The following is a 20,488-nucleotide window of genomic DNA, read 5'->3' as shown; positions in this document are numbered from 1 at the left end:
GGAAGCAGGCTGGTAGCTAGTGCAGTTGTTTCAATACTGTCTGAATATGAGCCCTCCAAGGGGTCCTAGACCCTGGCGGCCGCATTCTGAAGTTTTTGTGTCAAAGACAAGGGTAGGCCCACGTAGAGCGAGTTTCAGAAGTCCAGTTTGAAAGTGACTGTTGCATGGATCACAGTGGTCCAGTGGTCCGAGGACAGGTAGGGTACTAGTAGCCAAACTTGGTGCAGATGGAAAAACTCAATATGGGCTAACTTTGTGATCTGAGCCTCCATGGTAATGGAAGCATCAAAGATTGCCTCCAAATTACTGGTGGTCAGTGCAGGTGTTACCAGCTGGGCAAGAGGGTGCGTGTAGATATTGAAAAGCGTAGGGGAGAGTATCGCCCCCTGAGGCACACCACAAGGAAGTGCCACGGGATCCGACATCTCTTCCCCCATGGCCACCCTCTGCATCCGATTCCAGAGAAAGAAGACCAGCCATTTCAGCACAGCCCCCCTAATACCAGTCACAGCGAGGCGGTGGGCCAACAACTCATGGTCGACCACATCAAATGCAGCTGACAGATCTGAAAGGACGAGGATGGCTGAACCTCCTAATCCAGCTCCGTCTTGCAGGCCCTGCAGAACTTGGACAGCTCTGTCAGGGCCCTTAGCTCTTCTGGGAGCTTGCACCGGATATCATCCATCGGGGCAACCAGCACGGTCTCCATGTCGTGGCCAGGATGGAAGGCAGACTGACAAGACAGTATCTGTGGAAGCAGCTTTTGGGAGAAGGCTCTTGCAGCATATCTTTTCAGGCTGACGAACCAAAGTTTTTGCTACATTCCAAGGGGGCATACTACTTTGATATACCCAGATAACTCAGACTGCCCCACTGTAGACCATTGGAGAATGGAATATTTGTCTCACAGTGAATTTCCATCTTGGTGGTCCTGGGTTGGTCCACCCAAGGGGAAAATTAACATACTTTTTTGACCGTGGGGTTTTTTTTTGTTCCTATTCCTGTAGGGCTCTTTTCTGTCCCTTGTGGCCCATTTTTTGTTCTTTACCCTATGTGTGGTGTTTTCTTGTTTGATTGATGGTTGGTGGTTTTCTACCTTTGGCTATGACTCTGAATGGGAGCTGAACTGCTTCAGAACCACCTGAAGACCTGGGAGAGAAGCTCCTCCCTCCAGACATTGAAAGATCAGTCAGGAGGCTCTCCTCACATGTCTCAGACTGCCCCTCCCCAGGGAGATTAACAGTGAATGAGACAAATCTTCCTTTTGTAGCCCTACACAGCCTGGTCCTTGTGTATCTTAATCCATTTATTCCTCCCCAGCCACTGAATTTGACAGGAGAGGCTGTGCTCTGGATTCCTGCTGTTAGTGAGATTGATGATGTTCAATTGATGGAGGAGAAGAGGCCATTTAGTCTTCTTTCTTCTCAGTGCTGCCCTTGTCTTGGTTCCTATGACCTTGGGAATAAACTTTTATGAAGACAGAGGGAGCTTCTGTTAATAGGGCAATGCAGCAAAGATCTGCCAACACCTTTCACTAATGTGTCACTGGATCTAACTACAGTATTTGCTGGCGTATAAGACTACTTCCCCCCCCTGAAAAACATGCCTCCAAGTGGTGGGGTCGTGCTATAGGCCAGGTGCACTTCAGTTGGGATAGACATAGCTCCCATAGTGGCCCATAGTACTGTATTTTGAGTGGAAATGTTGGGGGGTCGTCTTATACGCCCAATCGTCTTATACGCCAGCAAATACGGTATGTGTTCAAAAGAACTGCAGTTTTATACACCACTTGAGTTCAGTTTGCTGCAGAAATAGTTATTTTGTAACAATTTTCAGTCCTCATTATTTTTTGAAAATCAGTTGCTAATAATACTGAATGCTTCTCGATATATTGTATTTAAGTAGTTTCAGGAGTCATGCGGCATAAATAAATGATGCGTAATTTTCCTGTAGAACTTCTAATCTGGCATGCTGGGGTCAATTCTGCATTCCCCCACATGCAGCCAGCTGGGTGACTTTGGGCTCACCACGGCACTGATAAAACTGTTCTGAGAAGTGATATCAGGGCTCTCTCAGTCTCAGCCACCTCACAGGGTGTCTGTTTTGGGGAGAGGAAAGGGAAGGTAAGCCGCTTTGAGCCTCCTTTGGGTAGAGAAAAGTGTCATATAAGAACCAATTCTTCTTCTTCTTCTTCTTCTTCTTCTTCTTCTTCTTCTTCTTCTTCTTCTTCTTCTTCTTCTTCTTCTTCTTCTTCAGTGACTGGTTTATTATTGTACAAAGTCCCTCGGTGTTTTGCTGTGCAGGCCTTGTCAGGAGGATGAGAGAATTAAGTTAGGGTTGAACCTATCCACAGCAGTTGAATCCTTTTATAAAATTTTCCAACTATGGAAGAATAAATGTTTATTAAGTTCAGGAAAAATTACTTTAATAATTTGTCTGATTTTTAGAAGATGTTTATAATATATTTTTCTCTTGGTAATTATCACTGATACTGTGTCTTTTTTACATATAGCCATGGACACAGGGCAGACAGGTAACACTATACCAGATATATACTGTGTTGTGTGTAAAATGGATTTTTTGCATGATGTTTTTTAGTCTGCTACATTCCAGCAAGCTTATGTGTTGTCATAGCCCCATTTAGGCATACATAGATTACACTGTATCAATTAAATTGAGGGAGTTCTGATTTTTAATATTGAATATAATAGGAAAATACTTAGAACAGAAAATACTCGAAGTGAGTAGAAAACTATATGCAATTTTAAGGACCTGGGGAAGAAAGTGGGGATTTTTGTGCTTTGGTGATGTCTGCACTATAAGCCAGGCTCACATACCCCACCACTTATTGTGAGAAACCATTATAAGCAGTGAGAAGGGGCTTCTTAAAATCCCAAGTGCTCCCTGTTTTCCCACCACATTTCAGCTCTGGGCCTGAATTAGCTTGTCATAAAAAGCAGCTACCATGCAAAAGCAGACTTAACTGGCCTGCATGCAACAAACCAGTTGTTAAGAAATAGTTAGAAAATTCTGTTATGACATTTATCATATGATATGAAATGCCATTTAAAAGCCTTGAGTTTTGGAAATCTTTGTGATCTCTTTGAAATTTGTTTTGCAATCGCATTCAGATTTTTTAAATATATGTAGAAAATTGGCCTGTAAGTTTTTTTTTATTTGGGTGATATTAATTTTGTTAGAAAACACTAATAGGACTGTTAACTGTTAACCAAACAGCAATTTAATATGCAGAAAATTTGTCGTATTAGTGGTACTACACAATCAATATACAGTGGCATCTGAAAAACCTTATATTAAAATCTGCCTACATGGGGTTTTACCTACAGCATGCATTTTGTAACTGCAGTATAAATCTGTGTGATCTTGTGCATGAAGCATGAAGGTTGTGTTTATCAAATACTGGTGGTATTTCTTCCCCTAATCTTAGGAGGTGGGTTGGATCTAATAGATGGATTTAGGACTGTTGCTTATTCTGTTATATATGCTTTTCTTTTGTGAGATCAAATACAATGGGGATACTTGTTCTCTCAAAAGTCGTACAAAACATTCATCTACTGAATTGCTGTCATTCTCTGCTTTTAAAAGTAAAGTCTATTTGAGTCACAACATTGCCATTGTGGGCAAGAAAAATGTCAAATCTTCAAAAGCCAACTGCATACAATGCCTAATCACTAATGCCTCTTCATATTTAATGTAGTGCTGTTTTGTCAATGATGACTTATGATACTGGATATAATTTTATTCTTTAAAGACTGCATGCATAGACACTTTGAACTAACAGAAGCCATTAAAGCCATACATCTGAGGTACAGAAAATGGCTTACGTGTCAATGTTAGGTTGAGTATAAAAGTTTGAAAAAACTTTTGCCTACAAACCAATGATACTGTGGTATGAGGCAGGGCAGGGACTAGTATGATCTAAACCCAAATGTTAGAATCATGTATGACCTTCAGTGATTTTATTCAGCTAAACACTGTGTTTTCTCATTAATTTAAATTAAATAGAATTTCATAACCTCACTTTTTAAAAGTGTGTGTGTGGGAGTTCTCTTTAAAATATGCCTATTTTGTTAAGGTAACTTTGTGGGCTGACTGAGCTAGAATATCTTGGATTTCCAGTTTATGACATATTTGTGAGAATTTATTGTATTCATTGAGCCTTCGGGGAGGGCGGTATATAAATCTAAATAAATAAATAAATAAATAAAATAAATTGTTGGTAACTTCTTTGTATGCTAAAATGCAGCAGACCATAAGTCTTTGTTCCATATGAAATTTTTGTGAATTTAAGAAACCCAGAAGAATTTGTGCCATACTTAATAATATGCATTCCTGCACCTATAATACTATATCTCGATGACATTACAAGAGGTTAGAACATCAGAACATAAGAGAGCCGTATCATTAGAGAGAACGTAAGCCCATGGCATTTCAACACTCTGAATCACACAGTGGCTAAAACCCAGGTGCCATCAGGAGGTCCATCAACAGGACCAAAACTCCAGCAGCCTTTGCCCTCCAAGCATCAACCACAGTATACTTTGTGGTTAATAGCCATTGAAGGACCTCTGCTCCATGTGTTTATCTAATTAATTTAATCGAGTCCCCACAAATTCTTATATTGTGAGAATGGGTTAAAAGAACAAGAGTTGGTTCTTTTATGCCACTTTTTTTTACCCAAAGGATTCTCAAAGTGGCTCACAGTCGCCTTCCCTTTCCTCTTCCCACAACAGACACCCTGTGAGGTAGGTGAGGCTGAGAGAGCCCTGATATTACTGCTTGGCCAGAACAGCTTATCAGTGCTTTGGTGAGCCCAAGGTCACCCAGCTGGTTGCATGTGGGGGAGCGTGGAATCAAACCTGGCTTGCCAAATTACAAGTCCACAAAGTCCACACTCCTAACCACTACACCAAGCTGGCTCTCATACTTCTTTCTTCTCTGTTCCATGCATAAACCTCTCTCATATCTCCCCTTAATTGTTATTGCTCTATGTTAAAAAGTCCTAGCCTCTTAAACATTTCTTCATAGGGAAGGTGTTCCATTCCCTTAATCACTTTAGTTGTCCTTTTCTGCTCCTTTTCCAATGTGATAATATGTTTTTTTTTAGGTCCAGAACTGTATACAGTATTCCAAATGAGGCTGTACATGGGGCATTATGATCCTGGCTGATTTCTTTTCTGTCCCCTTCCTAGTAATGCTCATCATAGGATTTGCCTTTTCTATTGTAGTCACACACTGAGTTGACATTTTCAGGGACAACAACAAATTTATTTACAATCTTTCAGACCAAAGTGACATTTTCAGGGAGTTATCTACCCTGACACCAAGATCTCTCTCCTACTCAGTTACCCCAGTTCAGATCCCAGCAGTGTATATTTATAGTTATTATTTTCATCTCCAATGTGCATTACTCTGTACTTGCCCATGTTGAACCTCATTTGTTACATTGATGGCCAGTCACCCAGCCCTGACAGATCCCTCTGGAATAGTTTTCCTTGGTTCTCACTTCCATGAACAACTTAGTGTCATCCACAAACCTAGCCATTTCACTGCTTAGTCCCTACTCCAAATCATTAATGAAGAAGTTAGAAAGCATCAGACCTAGTACTGAATCCTGCGGCACTCCACTGCTTACTATCTTCTGCCATGAAAACTACCCATTTAAACCCGCTCTCTGTTTCTTGTTCGTTAATAGTTTTTAATCCATAAGAAGACTTGTCCTCTTATCCCATGACTGTTGAGTTTACTTAGAATTCTTTGGTGAAGAACTGTATCAAAAACTTTCTGGAAGTCTAGTTAAACAACATCTACTGGGTCACCCTTGTCCAAATATTTTTTCACCTCAAAGAACTCTAAAAGCTTCGTGAGACAAGATCTTCCCTTACAAAATCCATGCTGATTCTTCTTCAGTATATTTTGTTCACTGGTGTGCCTCCTAGTTCTATCTTTAAAGATTAATTCCACCAACTTGCCCAGTATCAGCCTGTAATTTCGTGGATCTCTCTTGGAACCTTTTTTTTTTTAATGATTAAGGAATTCTCAGGAATGAAGGCAGATTTTAGTGATAGATGAGTCATTTTTTGCAGGTGATCTACCAGTTCACATTCCAGTTCTTTCAGAATTCTTGAATGTATATCATCTGGGCCTGATTATCTGTTAGTTTTTAATTTGTCCATCAGTCATAGGACCTCCTCTCTTATCATCTCAATCTGAATCAGATCTTTCAACACCTCTCCTGAAATTGGCAGTTCTGAAGTGGGCAAGCATCTCCCATCTTCCATGGTGAAGACAGAAGCAAAAAATGCATTTAGCTTCTCTGTCATTTCCATATCATCCCTTAGAAATCTTTTTACCCCTTGGTCATTCAAAGGTCTCACTGCATTCTTGGCTGGTTTTCTGCTACTAATGTATTTGAAGGATTTTTTATCACTGTTTTTTATGTTTTTTACAGTACATTCCAATTTTGTCTGATCACCCACTTGCTATTTATTTGCTCCCATATATTTACCTCAATTGGGCCCTTTTAAAAGTTAAATGTTGTTGTGTTGGTCTTTTGGGGAAACTCTCTGTTTACATAAATGCTAAACTTAACACCATTACGATCAGTGTTCTCAACTGATGCTATCCCAGCCACATCTCTCATCAGGTTTTATGCTTTACTTAGGACCAAGGCCAGGATTCCCCTCCCCCAAGTAGGTTCTGTGACCATCTGCTCCATGGCATAGTCATTGAGAGTATCTAGAAACCCAGTCTCTTTCTCCTGACTTGAGCGAATACTGATCCAATCAATGTGTGGGTAATTAAAACACAATAATTTCATCTAGCTTCTTTCCTTAATATTTTTAAATCATCAAACCAAACTTCCAGAGTTTTGGGCACACTATTTCCACCCTGAACTTTTCTGTAAGTGAATCTGTTTCCTGTAGATTCTTAGTTTTACTGTATTGTATACCCTCCACTTCTAACCCTTTCCTCCCTTTCCTTCAACATAATTTCTATCCAGGGATTATTATATCCCACATTATCCTTCTCCCACCTAGTTTCTGGTATGTCCACAATGTTTTCCTCTTAAGTATTCCAGCTCCCTCATTTTACCTTGGACCCTTTTAGCATTTGTATATAAAAATCTATAATTTCCTAGACATGTTAGACTTGCAACCTGTGAACTCTAGACCCTGTCAGCCAGTCAGTATTGTGTGTAACCCTCATAGACTGATTATGCACAGTGGCAGCTGTGTCAAGCTGCTGCCATGCTGGGGCCGAAAGCCCCGCCATCCCCTGATTGTACATGGGGGTGGAGCTTCCTGGGCACGCACTGGCTGCCCCGGCACAACAGACCCGCACAGGCAACGCGGAGCCGGAAGTGCTGGGTGCGTACTGAAGCGCTGGCAGTGTAGAGGGGATCGGGGGCATAGCCCCCCTGCTGCATGATGGTGGGGAGCAGCATGCCGCATGATAGTGGGGAGCAGTATGCTGCTCTCCCACCATAGTGGGGGTGGGGGGATGCTCCTGTCAGCTCCGCGGAGCCGTGAAGCCGGCAGGAGTGAGAGGCATCCCTGCAGGGACGCTGTAGGTGCGATTATGCACATGGCTGGCCCGACGCAGCCGTTGCCTGTGCCCGCTGTGCTCCCCGGCCCGCAAGAGAACCTGCATTCCTTTAACGCGGGTCTTCCGAAGGCCTGGGTCGGGCCAGGCCTCAAATGGTGGCAACGTTGGGCATAATCGGGGATTTTCCCCGAAGCCCTGTCGCCACCACGTCGGGCATTCTGGCCTGTGCATAATCGGTCTTAGTGACCAGACCTGATCCATTTCCCTCTAGAACAGTAACAGCAAAACCTTCCGCTCTTACAGATGAGCCATCCTCAACCAGAGACATTTTATCCTGTTGGCTTTCTCCAAAGATTTAGTTTAAAAACTGCTTTGCCAATCTTTAAATTTGAAGTGCTAGTAGCTTGGTTCCTTTTTAGAATAAGTGTAGACTTTCTTTTTTGTACAGGTCTTGGTTGTTCCAAAAAGCATCCCAATGCTTAACAAATTTAAATCCTTCCTCCCTAAACAATTGCCTCATCCATACATTGAGACTCCTAATTTGTGCCTGTCTAGCTGCCCCTGTTTATGGAACAGGCAATACTTATGACAAGGCTACCTTGGATATCTTGGCCTTGAGTCTAAAGTTTTCCTCCAGGACCACATGACTAGATTTCCCCACATCATTGGTGCCAACATATACCACAACCACTGGCTCCTCCCGAACACTGTCTACCTGTCTATCTAGACCACACATAATGTCTGCTACCTTTGTACCAGGCAGGCAAGGCACCATGCAATCAGTTTGTGGGTTTGCAACCCTAAAATTTGTCCAAATAAATGAAATGCACATAGAATAGAGAAGCTATAAATAATGTTTCATGTTTACTTTAAAGTTTGTTGAGGCTTGTAAGCCAGATCCATAAGTATAGAATCTCTGCTACTGAGTCATAGCCAGTCAAAAACCATTTGGGGTAGATTGGAAGGGAATGTTGAAAGTAAATAAACATCCATAAATTACTGTATACCATTGCCTAAAAGGAGAAACTAAGCAATATTTTTCACTGTTTTCTGTAGGACAGATGGACGCCGTTGGTCCCTGGCTTCCCTTCCTTCATCTGGATATGGAACAAACACTCCTAGTTCAACTGTTTCAGTAGGTTTTCACCATTATTACAAAACTGACTTTCATTCTTTTTCATTAAATTAATTAATGGACTCCACATTGGGCCCCACATACCTGCGAGTCTGCCTACCGCCCTATGTTCCCCGCAGGGCCTTACTCTCTGCAGGGGAAAACCTATTGGTCATTCCCGGCCCCAGGGAAGTGCACCTAGCCTCGACCAGGGCCAGGGCCTTTTTGGTCCTGGCCCCTACCTGGTGGAATGAGCTCCCGGGTGAGCTGCGGGCCCTGCGGGATTTGACATCTTTCCATAGGGCCTGCAAAACGGAGCTCTTCCGCCAGGTTTATGGTTGAGGCTGCGACCAGTGGAGAAGATCGGCTGCCCTTCCCGGCGAAGGGAGGTTGTGGGCCTGTGGACATCATGCCGCCCCATGCTCTCAATGCCTCTAGTTGGGATGGGGAAGTAGGTTGGGAGATCATCCGCCATATTATGGGTTTTTAAGTCTTTTAATGTGGGTGTTTTAATGGGGTTTTAAGACCATGTTACCCACTACGAGCCCATTGTGGAGTGGCGGGATACAAATCGAATAAATAAATAAACAAACAAACAAATAAATAAATATTTTAGTCAACATAGAGGGGAAAAGGTTAGGAGGAGTTGAACATTTTGAGGTTTTAAAATAAAGGATTTTGAGAGTTATAGAAGCTTATTTCCTTAGTCTCTAAGGCTTTTGTATCTATTGTTTTCTCAAATTCTCAGAGCTAATTTCACTCTTTAGGATGTTTTGGGCTGATTCTGCATTGAGCAGGGGGTTGGACTAGATGGCCTGTATGGCCCCTTCCAACTCTATGATTCTATGATTTAATTGGGCAGGGATCCTTCTTCTCTCCTAGAAGATAACTCTTTCCCTTTGGCCTGAATGGGTGTTTCAGTCTAATACCCCAAAACTCTTCCCAATATTATTCCCAGTTCTCTCTGTATAGAATGGTTTTCTCTCAGTGCAGGTCTCTGTCAGAATTTAAATTCTCTCAGCATGCAGCTATCATAGGACTTCTCTCTTAGCTGCTGCTGTCCAGCCAGAGTGTTCTGAGCAGCCTGTCAGGCAAGCTACCTTGCAGTGTGAAGGTTTAACTCTTCACCTCCTGGTTCTCTGATACTTTAGCACATTTTGTCTTGCTTTTAAAGTACTGTCCATCATACCTGTAGATGTAATAGTATTTTGTAGTTGTTTATTTTCCTGTAATAGAAACTATCTTTATAGCCATAGGCATTTATTTTTTAATTATTTAGAATGTTAATAAAAAGAGCCAAGCGTATTTTTATTAATCTATTAAAGCTTGTCACCCATTAATGAATATTTCTTAATTTGTGATCTATCCTTATTGAATAATTTGATTTGGATGATATTGTCTGTGATGGTTTATTAACAAATTATAAATAAGAATAAGAACTCTCATGGAATTTGCTGGTATACTTAATAGATCTTTCCATGATGATAATCATGCCACAGCAGCAGCAACAACAGAACTTCCTTCTTTTTTTTCAATGCTTCAATTTTTTTTATTGATCTGATATGAGACAGTGATGTCTGCCCTTGCAATATCATTGTAAAACAATTTCTAAAGCATAACAAAATCACTGGCTCAATTCAGATGTTATAGATAAGCTTTACTTTTGATAAGAATTATCTAAACCCCTGGGTTCATGTGCTCCCTGTTTCTTCCCTTTGTTGCATACTTCATCAGAATTGGATATCAGTAAGTATTCTGGAAACTTCAATATGTTCTGATATTCAAATTAAGCACTTAACAGGCTGTAGTTAACTGTGATTTAAAAGCCTAGTGAGTAAGCAGGAAAGAAACCAGTTTTAAAGTGCAAAGTTGGAACTTCAGAACACATTATAGTTTATTGAAGACTTACTGGTGTGCCATTTCAGTGCTGAATGATAGGAAAGGAAATGGCACTTGAGGACTGTAGCTAGCTCAAAAGCATACTACCATTTGTTTGTTTGACATCTAAATGCAGCTGTTGTATGTAGTCCTAATTTTTAAACTGTTTTCATTTTGGTGGTTCTTAAAATATCTTAAGAAAACTACACACATACCAAAAGGTATAAATATGTAATACAAGTATATTAACAAAGTACAATGATGTATGATTCTGTAAAACACCATTATTTATACTATTAGAAACTATATATTGGAAAAATCTGGGAACATAATCTGAGCCAACTGGGAAGGGTGGGCTATAAAAATAAAATTATTATTATCATAAAACTTGTTTTGTTTTGTTTCATTTTATGGCAAAATTGACTACTTTAAAGCAGAGTTTATTAATTTGGAACAAGCTCCTCCCATGTAAACACTTCCCCACATTTGACTTATAGGCCTAGATCATAATGAGAAGTCTTGTGCCATTCAAGCAAAATTGTGAGAATATGGTTTCTCTGCTTCAGCCCTGTTACAGTTAGGCTTTCAGAAAGCCAAATGAATACTTAAACAATGGATCTGGGACCTAGTCCTTCAATCTGATAGGGACTGGCTGCAGCAGTATCTCGTTGTAACATACCCCTCCAAAAACTTTCTTCCTGGCAGATTATTTAACAGCATGAGAAGTCCTTAAATACCAAAGATTATTTACTTTGGAATGCTTCAGTGCCCTGCCCTCAGCCTTTCTGGAAGGCAGATCCCTTGGTATTCCTTATTCACAATGGGTGCACCCCTGCCAAGTGGGAAAGGTTGAAATTATAGAGTATGTACTATTGCACTTCTATATGACATCTGCTCACAATATATCATGTAGTGTTAGTAAGGTCCCCAGGAATATCAGAGCAGTTCTATACCTCTCTGCTTTTGTCTGATCTCCAGAAACTACTTACAACATTGCAAAAAGGGCATAAGCAGATGGTTAAGTCTTTAAACAAGGCTGGATTATAATGGCATTTTCAAATGTATTTGTTGATCTTAGTTTTGTATTGTGGAAAAATTTTAAGCTGATTTTATATTGAAATAAACTGAAACTCTTCCATTCAAGCATAGGAATGTTGTTCCATACAATCTTTTAGAGCAGGAATGTCTAGTTAGTAGTTCATGGCTCACATCTAGCATGTAAAGAGTGCCAATAAATGGTTAAAGGCTTTCTATCTCCAGAGGTTCTTCTTTTGCACATAAAATCTGTTTCTTTCAGTAGGGGAATTAAGCATGGAAGTTAGAAACTCTAAGCATTTATTTCACCATGAAGTCAAAAAAGTTGTGTATGGACTTATGAACTATGTACCTCACAATGTTTGAACCTGTTTTTCATATGCTTTGTTATTAGTCATCATGCTCATCTCAGGAGAAGCTGCACCAATTGCCTTTCCAGCCGACAGCAGATGAACTTCATTTCCTGACAAAGCATTTCAGCACGGAGAGCATCACTGATGAAGAAGGACGACATTCTCCAGCCATGCGCCCCCGATCTCGCAGCCTCAGGTTAGCTTTGCACTTTGCACATCACATCTTGCATGCAAGATCCACTTTACTTACTTATTGTCATATAATTGCAAGAAAATTGCTCAGTCCTTTTTTTGTGATAAGCTGCTGCAATGCAATCACTGAAGTAGCATTGTGTTAAGTGAATGGAGTGGAGTTATACAGCTCTTCGCTACTAGAAACATCTCCAGAATTACACTGTGGCTTTTCTTTCTTTTTTAAATATGTATTTTTTATTTTTCACAAAGATAGAAATAAAATAAGTATGAAAGATACTCTTTTTTAAAAAAAGGAATAGAATACTGTGGCTTTTCAATGGGAGAACATGGATATTTATTAGGAATGCAATGTAAGACTTTCCTTAACCCTCAAAAAAAGCTTTGCTACCAAGTAATCTCTTGCATCTGTGCTGGGTTAAAAAAAAAGTCATGCTTTTTCTCACTAGTGATAGGGACACTTTCCCTTCTGAATCATATTTAAGTTGCCACAGAAAGTATTATTGAATGTTAAGAAACATTTTTTACTGGGATTCTAAATTGATTTACAATATCATATGAGATGCACATGCACATAATGTGCTTTTAGTTAAAATTAATTTTGTTACAGTCACTGACCTGCCCTCAGTGGATGGTTTTCAAGTCTTCTTGAGAACTGTGTGAAAATTCATGTAAGTTCCTGAACCAGAGAGAAGGAAAGCTATGCAGTCTCAATAATTGCATGGGAGACCTCTGGAAAGCTTCTCAAATGCAAGTAGCTTACCGTATATACTTGCATATAAGCCAAGCTCTTCAGCCCTTTTTTAAAGCTGAAAAAGTCTCCCTTGGTTTATATGCGGGATTAAAAAAACAGCTGCCAGACTAGACATGAGGGTGGGAGTCAAGTATACTTAACTGAAAAAGCAGAGGCAGGATGAGACGTGCTGTTGCTGCAGGAAGCTCTGAAGCCTCTGTCTCAGAGGGAGAGCAGAGAGCAGGAGGAAATGCCCCTAGAGGAAGGAATGGAAACTGGAGGAAACAGAACACCTGGCTAAGAAGAGGGGAATGGGATAAGAAGAAGGATTGGATATAAAAAGGCAAGAGGGGTCAGAGGGGAGGAGGGAGGAGGAGGGAGGTGGGAAGAAAAGGAAAAAAAAAGATCCTGCCCAAAAGGGAAGCGAAGGGGGGGAAACCACTATCCAAACACCAGCCTCGACGTATATGCGAATCAATAGCGTTTTCTAGCATTTTGTGTTGAAATTAGGTGCCTCGGCTTATATGCAGATTGGTTTATATGCAAGGATATATGGTATGTATTTATGCCTGTGGAAGTAATATTTTTGTATTTATGGAAATTTTTGTGGAATTTATCTAATAAACATGTTTGTGCTGAACTGCAGAGATCTAAATCCTCAGATTGTGCTCACAGTAAGGGTTTTTTCCTCAAAATTTAGGAGAATCTCGGGTTGTGCAGAAACAATTTAAAAATACTTTGAGAAGGTTAAATTCCCCCCAAAACTGAAGAATATTATCTGCACAAACATGGACAATGGACCCTTTCTCCTGTGTCAGGCAGCAGAAGAAAGCCTCAGTAAAGGCTGGGATCTACATGTAGCTCGTCTGCATCATGTGGGCAGACTTTGTGGGCCAGCAGTGGAGATTGAGAGCCATGTGGGATCGCCACTGGTGATGTGGAAGGATTGGCAGGGTTTAGTGGTGGTAATGAGGGGAATAATCCCCATGAGCCAGCAAGGAATGAGTGAGGCAGAAGTTTTCAGGAGTCTTCACTGTCTTTCTGCTGAATTGGTAAGCAGGAAGTGGGGAAAGAGATCTGGGAATCCTCATCATTCTCCTTGTAAACTGTTAACAAGATTGGGAGCTTGGCTCAAGAGTACTAGTGATGGTGGTAGCAGCTGGGATCCATGGCCTACTGCTCTGTGGCAAAATTCCAAAGGAGCCTACAAGCTCAAAAATGTTGGTGGCCCCAGATTTATGCTCTCCTAAATTAACTTCTGCCTAAATCTTAGAACCAACTGCATGTCAGTATGGATGCAGCAAGTCAAAATTCTAATGCAACGTTTGTGGTCTGGCCATAATCTACAATGCTTGCGCTTAAATGCTTATGATAAAGTGCACCAGTTTGCCAAGTATAACAACATTAATTACACATATACTCTTGCTACTACTTTTGATCGGAGTATAACTTGTGTTGAGAACTAATGATTGGAGCTGGCCCCAAAACATAATTACAGTTATATTTTTGATTTATGTCCAATTTTAAGCATGAGTGGTAGCTCTTAGAAATAAAATCATTCAATAATCTGGCTGTGAGTCTTGGGTTTTAACTGTCAGTCACTAGGATAGGAAGATGTCTGAATTAAAAAAATTGATCTAAAATATCTACCTGATTTACTTTTTCCTAATAAACGCAGCTAACAATTTGAAAAACAAAAAGACTTTAGGAAACAGCTAAAGGTTGTTTCATTTGCATACATAAAATTGTATGTCTATCTTATTTGGTAACAGTCTGGAGATAGGATATGAGACATAGGCAACAGACAAATATAACTCCATTCAAATATTTCTCTCATGAAAGTTCCATGCACAGCTCAAAAAGATTTAATGCAAGAGTCTTTGAATATTTGATTGTATAATATAAATATAGTGCAAACATTGGGTAGCTTTAAATTACTTCTGTATCTAATGTGGGGTAATAATCCTCCATATACCAAGTACTTAGCTAGTGAAACTAGTAAGTGTGAACTCCTCCTGCCCAATGAAACCTTTTACACTTCAAGAAAAATGTATATGTTGGTGTTTCAGTTTTGCCTTTTTGATTTATACGTGAGGTATATTTGTGAATTAATTATTATCTTATTTTGGTTCATTACAGGGAATGCTACATATTACAATATATTAAGCAATATAACATATATTAAAAATAATATATCGCTGCTAGATCTAGTGGGGCAGGCTGGGGCTGGACAGCTCGTTAGCAGGGCCAGGACACAGCTCCTTATCAGACAGTCAGCAGGCCGGGAGGCCCTAGTCAGCAGGCCCAGCCTAGCAGGCCAAGAGGCCCTCGTTAGGAAACCCTCCAACGTGACCCTTTGCCCAGGGCCCTCTTTCCTTACCTGCTGCTGGCTCCAGGCACTGAGGCGTCTGATAGCAAAGAGGCTAGAGTCCAGGGAGCTGCAGGGGCAGAGCCAATCAGGGCAAAGTTAGCTGCACCCTGATTGACCCAATTCTAACTTGTCCCACGTCCCACCCCCTAGGCTGTTTCACAAATATATAGAGCAACAACAATGGATAAGGGTAGTTGTGATAGCAATTGGGTATGCCTTCAGCCTTGCTTGATATTTGGACTAGATTTAATTTCTTTAACTTTTTTTCAGTCCTGGCCGTTCCCCTGTGTCTTTTGATAGTGAAATAGTAATGATGAACCATGTATACAAAGAAAGATTTCCAAAGGTAAGTATTTTGAATTATTAAATGGAACACTAAAATGCAAGACACATTTTTTCAGTAATTCAAATATTCTGTGACTTGGTTTGAACTGCACATGCAATATTGGTTTAATTACACTAACTACAGTAAGAACATAGACCACTCCTTTAAGTCTGGTTAGGATACATCAAGCCAGAATTTTTAAAATTTGTTTATTTATCACAATTAATCTTAATGGTGGTTTTGTGTGATGTACGTATGTAGACATCCTAGCTTATTCTCTCATATCCTTTTGCATGCTTCCCAGGAACAGAGATGCTAGGCCAAAGTTGCTTCTTTCTGTACCTCTCACTAGCAGTCTCCCTGATCCCATTTTAGGCTCCTAATCTGCCTGGCATCAGCATTCACTTTTATTCTGCATTGTAACTATCTTCCCTCTCCGCCTCTCTGTGTCATCTTAAAGGCCAAGGAATACCACTGCAGCCCTTTCATACAACAGATCCTTGGCTTGTTCATTTGACTGCAGCACAGAAATGCAAACATCCTAGCTACATTTATCATAGAGAAAATAATTTTGAAATTTTGCAGAGCAGTCTGGGGAGAAAGCAAACAAGTCCACCACATATCTGCATCTTCAAGGCTGCTTGCTACTCTTTTCTCTGGAGGGTGGAATAAGATGTCAGTGGTGGGATGACTGTTGGGTCCTCATGCATTTAGGTGGCTTTGTGTAAGCAGGAGAATGGATTCTGTGGATTAATGTGCAGAAAGGGTTAGTGTTCTAAAAAAAAATCCTTTATCAGCGACTGAGGAAGGAGATATAGATCGGTGGTCCTCAACCACCGGGCTGCGTCCTGGTGCCGGGCCGCAGCTCCCTCTCCCCACCCCCCCCAGGCCGCAAGCTTCTTTTTGCGGGAGGAGGGGGGAGAGGGAAGTGCGGCTGCATGCCCAAATGCGGCCGCCGGATCGCCCTCCCACACCCACCGGTCCGCAGCCTAAAAAAGGTTGCGGACCACTGATATAGATGATTGCTGTTTGCCATTGGTTTAAATTCCCCAGCTTGATAGCCAATGGTAAGAGAGTTGCTACATGATGATGCTTTGCTCTTAATTTTTAATAGTTTTAAAACAGTTTTAATAAGATGATCCTTATGAAAATAAGAAAAAAAATCAAGTTGGTATACTGAATAAGAGCAAGAGTTCTTTTAAAGAATAAAACAGACAAAACTTCAGAGTCTAGAATTCCAAAAGAAACTCCACTAATTCTATTCTTAAAAATAATTTACTCCTTTCAGAATACATGTTGCATTTCTTGTAGGGACAAAAAGAAAACGTATTCACTACATGTATTTCATGATACAGGAAGAACAAACCCTTGACTGAGATAAGGTGGCTTAGTGATCAGCATGTCAAAGAACAGGTTTATAGTGTGTGTGTGTGTGTGGGGGGGAGGATCAAGCCAACATAGGCTCACAGTTTAAAGGTCATTATGTCAACCCCTGCTTAACATTGTAAATGTCATGATACATGTAAACATCTTTAACATACAGGAACAGCAAATCTTCACAGCGCTAATCAAATTCAGAAGCTCTCAAAGCTGCTTAGAGTACACATTTTACCACCAGGAGATCCAATTACAGGTGCAGTTTGGGCCTTAGGTGCAAAATTTCATCCTGTGGTTATTGTACCTAGCATGTTCTAATTAGGATTAAATATATTTTATATATTATAAGCATCTTTACTCTTCCACCTGCAAGTTCTAGTATTGCTCAACTTTATGAGGTTTCTTTCAAACAATCAAGTGTTGTAGTGATGAAGAACAAAGGCCATTAGTTTGAGTTCATATGTATATGTCTTGACAGCATAACACCCAATAACAATTGTTTTAACTGTTCTTAGGCCACAGCCCAGATGGAGGAACGGCTGGCTGAGTTTATTGCATCTAATGGACCAGAGAATGTGCTGCAGCTAGCAGATGGGGTCTTAAGCTTTATTCATCATCAAGTTATTGAATTGGCCAGGGACTGTCTGGATAAATCACGTGAAGGACTTATTACTTCTCGGTACTTTTATGAGTTGCAGGAAAACCTTGAGAAACTCCTACAGGATGTAAGTATTCCAGTAATGGATAATAACTTCTGCTTTGGTGTTTATGTAGCATGATCTAATGTGTCAAATAAGAGAGCCTGTATGCGAAATAAGAAAACAGATAGCATAGGCTTTCCAGGTCATGGCATCAAACAATAAAGAAACCAGCATAAGTCTCTGGATCAGAAGGAGTAGAAGGTGATCCAGTTACATCTGTCTTTATGCAAGATGGAAGTATTAACAAGTCAGCCCCTTCATAATCCATGCCACAATTTTCTGAGAGCAAAAGGAAAAAAGATGCATTACACAAATGCAAGCAGAGCAGTTAGCTCAGTTCAAGAAAGAGAGGCAATCTATATCTGAGGAACAAAATATTTCCTCATCCTGAATAATGGGTGATAATTTATACCAGTGGTCCCCAACCTTTTTATCACCGGGGACCACTCAACGCTGGGGACCACTCAATGCCTTTTACTGAGGCCCAGTGGGGAGGGTAGTTTACTCCTCTACTCTCAACCACTGCCCTAACGCTCTCTGATCGCTATGGTAATGTTTAAAGATGCCTTCAAAATAAGATACAGACACGCCACAACAATGAACATAAGGAACATTTTATTTTCATGGAAATTTTAACTCATGACAATGACAAATCAGTGGGAACCCTGAGCTTGTTTCTCTGCAACGAGATAGTCCCATCTGGGAGTGATGGGAGACAACGAAACCCAAAGTGTGTTGTAAATGACACCCGAAGTGTGTTGTAATAATCGTAAGGGTCTAGTGATCTAGCATAAAGAAGCTCCAAATATTCATAGTCTTAAATGAAATGTAAAAGACAGGATACTTTCTGTAAAATATTTAGGTCCTTATCAGTCTGTCTCACAACTTGGAATGTTGTGTAAAGGCATACAGATTGGTAGTGTAATATGTCTGGCAGGATTCTTTCTCCCATCTTCTAATGCAGCATGTGTAACAAGATATATAAGTTGAATAGGTGAGCTCCCCCTCACTAGCAGTCTTCAAGCAAAGGTTGGATACACACTTTTCTTGGATGCTTTAAGATGCTTTGGGCTGATCCTGCGTTGAGCAGGGGGTTGGACTAGATGGCCTGTAAGGCTCCTTTTGATTCTATGATTCTATGAATGGGGGATGTAGTGAAATAGTAGCTTAAAATCTTGTTCTTGAAACTTTGGTTCAGGCTTCAGCTCTGCAAAATCTTTAGTGAGCCCCCTGAGAAAGTCTTTGCTCTCATAGTGTAAGAATGTAGTACCAATTAGTTGCACATGTGCCCTTGAGAAGCCTCACACTGTCCGCACCTACTGATAAGACAATTGGCTTCAGTTGTTTCCAATTAACGTTGTGAGAAATGGGCTTTGAGTGAGATGAGTCGACATTATATCATCTGCTTCAGGATTGGCTCACCTAACTTGACATTAATAACCCTATTGGTTAATTAATAAATTGTTAATTTGGATATGATTGGTTTCTGTGTCCGAGACCCCATGTGGGAATCAGCCATAAAGGTTTTCTATTGTAACATACTATTGTTTAGATTTTGGGGAAACCCTTGTCTGTGCCTTGTGAACCTGTAACTTTGAAATTCTGTCTTGTCATCCTGCCATTCTTGTGAGTATCATGTGTTAGCCAGATATATTATATAACATTTTTGTTTTCTCACTGCCATTGTATAATTATATGTGTGCACCTTAATATCAATTTATTTTTTAGAACGCTGTCATTTGATTCTGAGACAAACTAATATGAAGCCTAGCCTGCCTAACTTGTGCCATACTACCAACTAAGCCTTTTGATTGTGGGACTTGTCCCTGGACAGGATCAAGCTCCCTGGTAATTCCCTGATAGGCTTCAAGACTGCCTCTAGGTCTTGGACGCCTAGGGACCCATTTAGAGGTGGTGGCAGTACTACCAACCAAGGAGGATAGACTATCTGCCTTCTTGGGTTTTGTAACTGTTTTGACTTCTCATGGGCCATGCTGTTCTCTAAAGTCTGCGGACTTGGCTTTGGGGAACTGGAGTGTGACCACAGGGGAGCTGATGGTCTTTAATTGTTTTTCTAAAGTGGTTTCATCTCATCACCTCCCTAAAAACAGTCACAAAGATTAAGTAGTGGGAGTGAAGATAGTAGCTGATAGCTGCTAATATACTGAAAAGGACAGGACAAAGAAAATTCATATAGTAAGTTGTTGATGAAAGAGAGCAAGATGCTTCTTCTCTCCCTGGTCTTTCTTCTTTGTTCTAAAAAAAATTATTATTTATTAGACCTTTTTTAGTTGCCACTCACTCAAATGGTCTCGTGGTGCTTTACAACATTAAAATTAATAAGGTAAAAACAACATAAAAACATTAACATTAAAATATTTAAATATGTAGCTGTCACCATACCACTGTTAAAATACCCGAAACACATGGCTACCCTACAAAGGTTAATATAAATAATTGAGCTTTGCATGCTTTGTGGAAACTGTTATTTTTACTATTATTATGAATGAGACCTCCTCTCTCCCATTCGGCTTTAGGTGGTTTAAACACAAAAATATGTAGGCACATTCTTTACTAATGACATATCCTTATTCATGGTTCCTCTTAATATTTGTGAAACTGGCCACGAGGAGGAGCGAATCCAGGGTTTCTTAGTTGGAATAGGGCCAGTCAGGGTGCATCCAGCAAAGTTGGCCGTGCCCTGATTGGCCCGCCCCTACAGCTTCCGCCCTCCCTCGCTGCCCACTCGCTTCAAGACTCACACACCGCGAACACAGAACAACAGACTCCTGCGTTAACGACAAGCAGCCTGCCCAGTGTTCCGCGCTATTCTAAAAGGT

At 40.6% G+C, this 20,488-nt stretch overlaps 1 protein-coding gene across 11 annotated transcripts in view; it reads left to right on the top strand.

Annotated features, from left to right (window-relative positions):
- MAST2 (microtubule associated serine/threonine kinase 2) overlaps positions 1-20,488 on the top strand; it is a 219,837-nt gene that overhangs the window by 138,289 nt on the left and 61,060 nt on the right. For 7 of the 11 annotated variants that reach the window (XM_077333905.1, XM_077333901.1, XM_077333904.1 and 4 more), the window contains 5 exons: positions 2,513-2,533; positions 8,626-8,704; positions 11,991-12,145; positions 15,516-15,591; positions 17,463-17,672. In XM_077333905.1, coding sequence (XP_077190020.1) covers positions 2,513-2,533; positions 8,626-8,704; positions 11,991-12,145; positions 15,516-15,591; positions 17,463-17,672 — 541 coding nt within the window. The remainder of the gene's footprint in view (positions 1-2,512; positions 2,534-8,625; positions 8,705-11,990; positions 12,146-15,515; positions 15,592-17,462; positions 17,673-20,488) is intronic. The other 4 variants (XM_077333906.1, XM_077333902.1, XM_077333911.1 and 1 more) reach the window with 2 other exon arrangements.

This window comes from Paroedura picta, chromosome 4, assembly GCF_049243985.1.
Source record: "Paroedura picta isolate Pp20150507F chromosome 4, Ppicta_v3.0, whole genome shotgun sequence".
NCBI classification, from domain to species: domain Eukaryota; kingdom Metazoa; phylum Chordata; class Lepidosauria; order Squamata; family Gekkonidae; genus Paroedura; species Paroedura picta.
This window is presented reverse-complemented; position numbering and strand designations above follow the sequence as displayed.